Source organism: Odontomachus brunneus, unplaced genomic scaffold, assembly GCF_010583005.1.
Source record: "Odontomachus brunneus isolate Ranch 3 - 2012 unplaced genomic scaffold, Obru_v1 Obru_scaffold_041, whole genome shotgun sequence".
Taxonomy (NCBI): domain Eukaryota; kingdom Metazoa; phylum Arthropoda; class Insecta; order Hymenoptera; family Formicidae; genus Odontomachus; species Odontomachus brunneus.
This window is the reverse complement of record NW_022639491.1, coordinates 2071096-2080321: the sequence shown is the minus strand read 5'-3', so window position 1 is coordinate 2080321 and position 9226 is coordinate 2071096. Positions and strand designations below refer to the sequence as shown.

Here is a 9226-nt window from a genome sequence, read left to right as displayed (position 1 = left end):
AGCGATATGCCGACGTTTCGCAAACGTTGCAGTTTGCATCATCAGGGCTGAGAACTCTGATACTGAGCTCCCTTGGGTAAAGGTAGTCCTTATATGTCCCCCTCCCCCCCTTTGTGTAGATGGTGTTTAGGGAGTAGGGGACGAGGCTTGAATCCAGCCAATCAGCGTATTTTAATTGATCAGCTGGTCAATTAAAAAATTTTTTAATTGACCAGCTGATCAATTAAAATACGCTGATTGGCTGGATTCAAGCCTCGTCCCCTACTCCCTAAACACCATCTACACAAAGGGGGGGAGGGGGACATATAAGGACTACCTTTACCCAAGGGAGCTCAGTATCAGAGTTCTCAGCCCTGATGATGCAAACTGCAACGTTTGCGAAACGTCGGCATATCGCTGATTCAAGACACGGCTCCATTCCGGAAGCTATACCTAGCAAATTTCAATTCTATTTATGGGCCTTTTATAATAAGTAAAAAGGCTCACGTAGAATAATATATAAACAGAAAGTAGAAAGGCCGTCTACAATATCTATAAGAATATGGCTTTAAGGCTGTAAGACGCGAAATAAATTATTTTCATTCACTGACAGCTCACGTTACAGCCTTATGGCTCCTGCACATAGGACGCGGTAATGCTTGCCGCACGGCGGATTCCGCGCGACAGCCAATCAATGTGTTGTTTTTCCATAATGGCTCCTGCACACAGGACGCGGTAATGCTTGTCGCGCGGCGGAAGTCAGCGCGATAGCCAATCAATATGCTGTGTTTCCGTAAGAGCTAGAACGTTATTACGGGAAGCAGCATATTGATTGGCTGTCGCGCGAACTTCCGCAGCGCGCAAGCATTACCGCGTCCTGTGTGCAGGGGGTCGATTGTGTATCTCAAAACAAAGTGAAAATGACAAAAGTGAGCAAATTTACTAGAATATTTATAACTTCGTTGGTCAATGTCTAGTGAATTTGTTCACTTCTGTAATTTTCATTCCGTTTCGAGATACACAATCGACCCCCAGGGGCTATTGCAGCCATATTCTTACAAAAATTGTAGACGAGCCTTAAGCCTTAAGAAATTGACTAATCACAGTCAATTATTTTCCTCAAATTTGATTGTGATTGGTCAATTTCTTAAAGCTTAGGGCTTAAATCACCTATTGTAGATTGGGATTAATGAAAATTGCAAAAATGAGCAAATTCACTAGGTGTTGACCAATGAAATTGTAAATATTCTAGTAAATTCGTTCACTTTTGCAATTTTCATCAAGCTTTGTTAGTACACATTTGATTCCCAACTCTAAAACGGTCGTTTTTAATTTATTTTTCAGAAGTTGGTATAAAACATTTGTTCGGCGAATGAAAGAGGTATTGGTCTGTTCTTTTTAGCAACACTACTGAATTGGTAAGTTAGAGTGAGACAACTATATTTTGTCTCACTCTAATTTATTGCCAGTTCAGCAGATAGCTAAAAAGAATAGACCACATCTCTGCATTGGAGTATTCCGTCACCGATTTGTGACTTCTTTTTGCTTCTCTTGGAAGAGCCGTGAACGTGCTCCTGCTAATCGGCATTAGCCTTAATAATAAACAAAGGCAAAAAATTACAAACATAATGTTTGCTCCAGGCGCGGCACCCATTGTTGTCTTGAGTAAGTTGAAAGTGATCTTCCCGTGGCTGTCGTTTGTTTGACAATGTGATGCGAAACTAACCATTTCTAACCACGATGTCGAACATTCTGATTATTACAGGTCAGAACACGAAACGGGATACCGGTAGGAAGGTGCAAAAAGAGAATATCCAAGCGGGAAAGGTAAGCGTCCGCTTGCGTCGTGAAATGCTTAAGTATCTCCTTATAAGGCAATTCCGCGCGATCGCCGGCGATCTCACGTGCAGTTACCACATAAAATATGCCCATAATTAGCCTATCATTATTACTTCTTTTTATTTTTTACACATGAATATATATATATATCACTTGACTCAGTAAAGAAAAGAACTATTTGTAGTATTTTTAGTAGATCGAAAAGATAAATTTTTTCTGTGATCAAATTGCTTCTTTTTTTAGACGATTTAACGACTGTCGCAATGTCTTTAATCTCCCTGCCTCGCCCCTCAGTATAAAATCCTATGACACAGTTTTTACTTTTTTAAACGTATTAATTCTCTTCATCTGTGTTCTACCTTCTAAATCTTTTTTTTTTATTTCACATGGATGATATCAGGTTACCAACGGGAAAAATGCTAGGTTAAAATTCAATCGCTGCGGCTTCTGACAAACTTGCAAATTAATTGTCACGGCGACTTGTTTTTGGTAGAATTTCACTTGATTTCTATTGTATCAAGGCGATAGCTGACGTTATCAGAACATGTCTTGGACCACAAGCCATGCTGAAGATGCTGATGGACCCGATGGGCGGTATCGTGATGACAAATGACGGGAACGCGATCTTACGTGAGATTACAGTGCAGCATCCAGCTGGCAAGTCCATGATAGAGATTGCCAGGACTCAAGATGAGGAAGTGGGCGACGGCACCACATCAGTAATTGTCTTATCAGGTGAGATCTTGGTCACTGCTGAGCCATTCCTGGAGCAGAACATGCATCCTACAGTCATCATAAGGGCTTACCGCCAAGCTCTGGAGGACATAGTTACGATTCTCAACGAGCAAGTCAGCATTGATCTGGATTGCAATGATAAGGACAAGCTGGTGCAAGTGATAAACTCCTGTATAGGCACTAAATTTATCAGACGTTGGTCAGAATTGGCATGTCAGATCGCCTTAGATGCTGTTTATACAGTGATGTTGGAGGAGAACGGAAGGAGAGAGATCGACATCAAGCGTTACGCCAAGGTGGAGAAGATACCAGGCGGCACAGTAGAGGACAGTATTGTCTTGAAAGGTGTGATGATTAACAAGGATGTGACGCATCCAAAGATGAGACGTTATATCAAGGAACCTAGAATAGTTTTGCTAGATTGCCCATTGGAGTACAAGAAGGGCGAATCTCAGACAAATATAGAGATCATGAAGGATAGTGATTTCACGAAGATCCTGGAGCTGGAGGAGCAACACGTGAAGAAGATATGCGAGGACGTGATTTCTGTGAAACCGGATGTCGTGATCACGGAGAAGGGTGTATCCGATCTTGCGCAACATTATCTCGTCAAGGCTGGAATCTCGGCGATACGTAGGCTACGGAAAAGCGATATCAACAGGATCGCTCGTGCCTGCGGTGCCACCGTTGTGAATCGCACTGAGGAACTGAAGGAAGAGGATGTCGGTACGGGAGCTGGTCTCTTCGAGATCAAAAAGCTCGGCGACGACTACTTCTGCTTCATCACGGAGTGCAAGGAACCGAAAGCCTGTACTATCATCTTGAGAGGAGCCAGCAAGGATATTCTGAACGAGACCGAAAGGAACTTGCAGGACGCGCTGCACGTCGCCAGGAATCTACTTATAGATCCAAAATTGGTGCCAGGTGAGATCCGCATAAAAAATTATTGGACTCGCGTTGTATCTTTTAAGAGATAATCTGAGCTTTTGAACTTTTTTGAGTTTCTTTCTTTATCGATGAAAGTGCCTCTAATGCACATTTCTACTTCCAGCATTTACTCGGACTAAACCTTAGCTTATTTGTCTGAACAGAGTTTAAACTTAATATTTGATTGATATTGGTAGAGAAACAAGCATATGAGCATAATATTCATAAGTCAATTAGAAAGCTTAAATCATATGTAGGACTTTTTAATAGTTTAAAGTTAGTTTAGTAGTTTAAATTCAAATTTAAGTTTAATCTCTGTTCAAATACATTGGACACATTAGAACAGAATTTGAACTTAGTCTAAGTTTACACTATTATTGAAAAACTAGCTATTAGAGGAAACAATGTTATCAATAAAAATAATTTAGAATATTGGTCTTCATCTAATTAAACTGTCATATCATGTTATATTTTTTTTATTTGTATTTATTGTGTTTATAGGTGGTGGAGCAGTGGAGATGGCGGTGTCACGGCTCTTGTCGGAGAAGGCAGCTGGTCTTGCCGGGGTTGAACAGTGGCCGTATAAGGCAATCGCACAGGCTTTGGAGATCATTCCCAGGACATTGGCACAAAATTGCGGCGCCAATACCATCAGAACGTTGACAGCGTTGCGCGCGAAGCACGCGACTGAGGGAACCACCTGGGGTATCGACGGAGAAACTGGTAAATTGGTCGACATGAAGGAACGCGGCATCTGGGAGCCACTGTCGGTAAAGCTGCAAACGTACAAGACAGCGATCGAAACCGCCATCCTGTTATTGAGAATCGACGACATTGTTTCCGGCAGCAAGAAAAAGAAGAACGACAACGAGACCGCACAGCCGAGTCAAGTCACGGAGGAGTCTATGAAAGAATAAAAGTATTTTCGATATCTGTTGCAGCCTAAAATCGCTTGCGTCTCTATTAAGATACTATTAAGATTCTATTATTCTTTGCAAAACTCGCGTGTCAGTTTATCGAATTTTTATCTCGTCCTCTGTATTGTATTTTTCACATTAATAAAGATAAGTTTCTGTGAGCTTGTCGAAAAAAGCGATTTTTCTTTATTTACATTGCCTACAATATCAAATAGCTAAATAGTCGTGTTTGAATTTACAATCGGATACCCCTCAATTTATATTATTACTAGAATTCAAAGTGTTACTAGAACGTGTTAGAATTTTGCGGATTTTGAACATTGTGCTTCGACACTGTCGCGTGTTGTATTACTTTGTCCTTCAACTCTTCTGTAGTCTTCGTTGAGGAAATCACTGTTTCTGTTAATGGCGCTGTAGTGACAGGAAGAATCGTATTGTGGGACGTTAACGACTGTACATTAGACGTCACTAATTTGGAGACTAAGGAATCCTTCTTGATGGGCAATAATATTGCTACAGGTTCTAATATGATTTGCTTGTTTAAATACGTGATCTCCTGTAAGTAATTTTATATTACTGAATTTGTTCTACTTTTACGTACTTTTGCTGTATGACTACGTACCTCTTTTTGAAGCACACCGACTGATATTCCTAAATGCATGGCGATCTGAGCGGGCGGAAAGATCGCGTGTATGCAATACTGTATATAGGGAATCAACTGTTCGCTCAAGCATTCCGTGAACTTAACCATATTTTCTCGTTCTGCTGCTGCGAAAGCCTATAACCGCACATGTTTATAAAAACTACAGAATTCATTCGCGAATGAAGAGGCTTATGTGACGACGAAGTCTTACTTGCTGTTCTTGCTTGTAAAATAGCAACATAGCTCTGGCTACGTTGTGCAAGGATTCTTGCAACAGTCTCGTGCACAAGGTAGAGAGTGCCACCGGTGCGCAGAGTCGTAGTTCGTTAAATGCTGATATGATCCCATTGCAATACTCGGCCAAAGGATAAAATTCCACCAGTTGCTCGGGCGGATTTTCCTGTAAAACGTTGTGAGTAAAATTATAAATAAAAACTTTAAACAGGAACATCTTTTTTTTTGTATACTTACAGAATTAATTGTAATTTCTGTCTTTATGTCGAGGCGTTGCGTCTTGTTGATTAACGTAAACGTCTCCATGTCTTTCTCAAATTTTCTGGTCGTCCTACGTACGTTCTGCTCAAACTTCTCGCCGATAACTCGCACGAATATATCTGACATTCGGCCAGTGAAATCGACGCCCACTCGACCGAATGATAATCCAAAGTACGTGCATTGACCCAAGATAGAATCTATAGACGTCACACCAGGTAGATCTTGCTCTAATGTAACAAGAAATTGTGATATCTAAAAAGAGATATATGTCCGGATTATACTTTTTACCGATATGTTATGTATACACTTTGAAACTATACCTTCTCCTCTAGCCAATGGTAAAATATCGCGGATTCATTCAGCGTCAAATCGCGGCCAGGAATAATCAGCTCGTCGTCATTGAACATGGCTTTGTACTGAGTGATTATATTGAACAAATGTATCCTGGACAGTTCTATCGTTTTAGCAATGTGAAGATTAGCTGTAAAAGTGACATCAAGGTGACTCTCTCGAGCATGCTTTACAATGCAACTCAAACGAAGTTCTTACGATCTTCCTTCGGTATTGCATTCAGCAAGCCTTGGAGCCAACTGTCTCGCGCTTGCAGAAACTTGATACGAAGCTCCGGTTCCGTGAACGCGTCCATGGAGCGTAGCAGTCCCACGAGCTGAAGACATCTAGGAAGCGGTAGATCGCCTCTCAAAGATCCAACTACTTGCCCCACCATCCCTGACCAGCTGCTTTCAATCTCCGCTACTATGGACTAACACAACGACGACAACAGAATAAGATTAAACATAATTTTAATTACATTTATGTGTAATATTTAGTTTTAATCTGTGTGTGTTCTCTACAACTAATTATATTATCTTTTTTCTTCTTTGTAATAATGGGAAATACTTTTATATATAGAGAGAGTTTGACAATTCATGATACACTCATTGTGTACACATAAAACTCATCAAATTAAACAAAAAATTCTTTTACTAATAGTTTCAAATAGAATCTCAACAAAGCCATACCGAAATAATAGAGATGTCTCCATGTTTCATGCCTAATTGACGTGCATACTGAGATAATTCCAATGCCTCGTTATACTGATTGCTCCTCAAGCATGATTCCATCAATTGCGGCATCTCTAGGATCTCAAGCAGTTCTGCATTTCGTGTTAGGGTCAAGCTATTTAATCTCCTGTGCGCGTTAATGTCTTTTGAAGTGTCGCAAAACAATTGACATTTTTCCACAAATTCTGGGATTTTTTGCACTAGCTTGTTGAGCCGATTTTCAGTCTCATTAAACTAGAAATGAAATGATACAACTTGTTAGCAAAAGCATCTCTAAGATTCTCAAGTTCTGTAAACTCCTTTTTTGAAATTACATGATTCAGTATTTCCCGTGAATTTTCTGCTGTTTGGATAAAGGTTTTGTAGTTAGCAAAAACCAACTCTTGTGTAGTATGCAATACTACATTCTTCTCATCAGACAAGTGACCAGGTTCTTTACCTGAAAATTGATATATCTGATAGAAGTAAATATATTAAATGTTTGTAAATATATTAGGTTTATAACTTGAAACCCTCCCTCTAGCGATAAATAGCTAGAGCAAAAAAAATGTCTGAATTTCAACCAAATAAGCATCATTTGCGCGAAGCTTTGCTTTTCTGTTTCAATTTGAAGAAAACTGCTGCTGAATCTCATCGAATGCTTGTTGAAGCTTATAGGGAACTTGCTCTATCGGAAACAACTTGCAAGGATTGTTTCGATGATTCAACTGAAAATGTCAACATGTACTTGGTGATTTTGACACGAAAGATAAAGAACCAGGCCAGCAAAAAAAATTCGAAGATACAGAACTACAAACATTGGTTGATGAAGATCCATGTCAAACACAAAATCAACTTAACATTGAATGTTACTCAAGCAGCCATTTCCAAGCGTTTAAAAACCATGGGAAAGGTATACAAGGAAGGAAGATGGGTACCATATGAATTGAAAGAAATATCGAAAGGCGAAAAACTATCTCCAAAATGCTGCTTGCCAGGCAAAAAAGAAAGGGGTTTTTGTGATTGGCGATGAAAAGTGGATCTATTTCGATAACCCCAAACGCCGAAAAACCATTTGCGACTCAGGCCAACTATTGACATCGACGTCAAAACGCATATTCATGGGAAAAAGGCCATGCTCTGTATTTGGTGGGATCAAAAGGGTGTGGTACATTATGAGATAAACCTGGTCAAACAGTCACAGGGGATCTCTACCAACAACAAATAATCCGTTTGAACCGAGCATTGCGCGAAAAACGACTAGAATATGAGACAAGACAGCATAAAGTGATCTTGCTTCATGACAACACTCGACCTCACATCACTAAGGTTGTCAAAGAAACATTGGAAGCACTTTGCTGGGAAGTGCTACCCCATGCAGCTTATTCACTAGACTGTGTCCCTTTCGACTAGCACTTGTTTCGGTTAATGGCACACGCACTTGCAGAGGAACATTTCAACTCTTATGAAAGCATCGGAAAATGAGTCTCTAACTGGATAGCCTCTAAAGATGAGTCATTCTTTCGCATTCATTCATTCATTTCTTTCATGGGATCTGCTTATTACCAGAAAGATGTGAAAAAGTCATATCTAACAATGGCCAATACTTTGATTGATGTATTTTTCATTTGTTTCTTAAATAAAGGCTTAATTTTTGCAAAAAAAAAGGTGGGTTTCAAGTTATAAACTTAATATGATACAAGAATTATATATTAGAAACCTTACTTAGCTGATCTATATCAAAACCACCAAGTTTTGAAAGATATTGATAGAATTCAGGATTTTCTTTCCAGGATTCTGAAAAAGTAGTTTCATAAAATATAAATGATATAAATTTTAAATAATATATATTAATCAGTAAAAATATCACTTATTTAAAATTAGATTAAAAAATAATTACGAGTGTATTTTATCTCACCTGAAATACCTTCTGGAAACACCAGATTTATTACATTTTCTGTCTCGATATCCATGATTTTCCTCTCCAATATTATTCCTCACTATTATTATATGTTGACAGATAAGTAGTAAGAATAATAATACGGATGTTTTCTCAGTATGCTAAATAATTTAATTCATGGAGAAAGAGATGTAGAATATTACTTTTCTTGTATCATAATATTTATCAATTAATATTATAAAATAATTATCTTATATCAGTGTAAATGTTATATGTACACGTAAACTACTTGACAGATATTTGGCTAGTTTCAGTTTCAGTTTCAATGCTTGGCTGAGCACACTTTAACTGTGAGTGACTCTACGCCATTACTTCGAACAGTGCTTCCTTCCTTCCTTCCTTCCTTCAATATTTGGCTAGAGGCGTATCAGTGACTCATGCCCCAACGCCATTACTCCGAACAGTGCTTCCATCGTATGTAAATTATGAACAAGGTGCACTTTCAAATGGTGTAACCTATGTTGGGGTGCGTTCAGATTCCTCATCCAGGTGCACTCTATTACTAGAAACACTACAGTATATGTTACATAAACTATAGCACTTCTAGTAATAGAATACACCCGGGTGAAGAATCTGAACGCAGCCTTGGATAGAAACTTGGAGATAGTGCTATAAAGTTTTATATTCCCCGCATTAAAGGAGAGTTCGTGAACATCATCTTGGGTTACGTTCAGATTCCCTACCCGGA

General features: G+C 39.1%; 2 protein-coding genes across 2 annotated transcripts; one reads left to right on the top strand and one right to left on the bottom strand.

Moving 5' to 3' along the window:
* Positions 1 to 1442: 1442 nt before the first annotated feature.
* On the top strand, positions 1443 to 4588 carry LOC116844421 (T-complex protein 1 subunit gamma). Its single transcript, XM_032815918.1, has 4 exons — positions 1443 to 1644; positions 1745 to 1806; positions 2340 to 3477; positions 3982 to 4588. Exons 1-4 carry the CDS (start codon positions 1608 to 1610, stop codon positions 4395 to 4397), a joined length of 1653 nt encoding a protein of 550 aa, XP_032671809.1. The 5' UTR covers positions 1443 to 1607; the 3' UTR covers positions 4398 to 4588.
* On the bottom strand, positions 4556 to 8889 carry LOC116844420 (conserved oligomeric Golgi complex subunit 8). The gene is made up of 10 exons (XM_032815917.1): positions 8497 to 8889; positions 8304 to 8375; positions 6914 to 7038; positions 6558 to 6833; positions 6085 to 6298; positions 5856 to 6016; positions 5512 to 5787; positions 5252 to 5440; positions 5020 to 5175; positions 4556 to 4953 (listed from the first exon to the last, which is right to left on the bottom strand). Exons 1-10 carry the CDS (start codon positions 8549 to 8551, stop codon positions 4684 to 4686), a joined length of 1794 nt encoding a protein of 597 aa, XP_032671808.1. The 5' UTR covers positions 8552 to 8889; the 3' UTR covers positions 4556 to 4683.
* Positions 8890 to 9226: the final 337 nt, after the last annotated feature.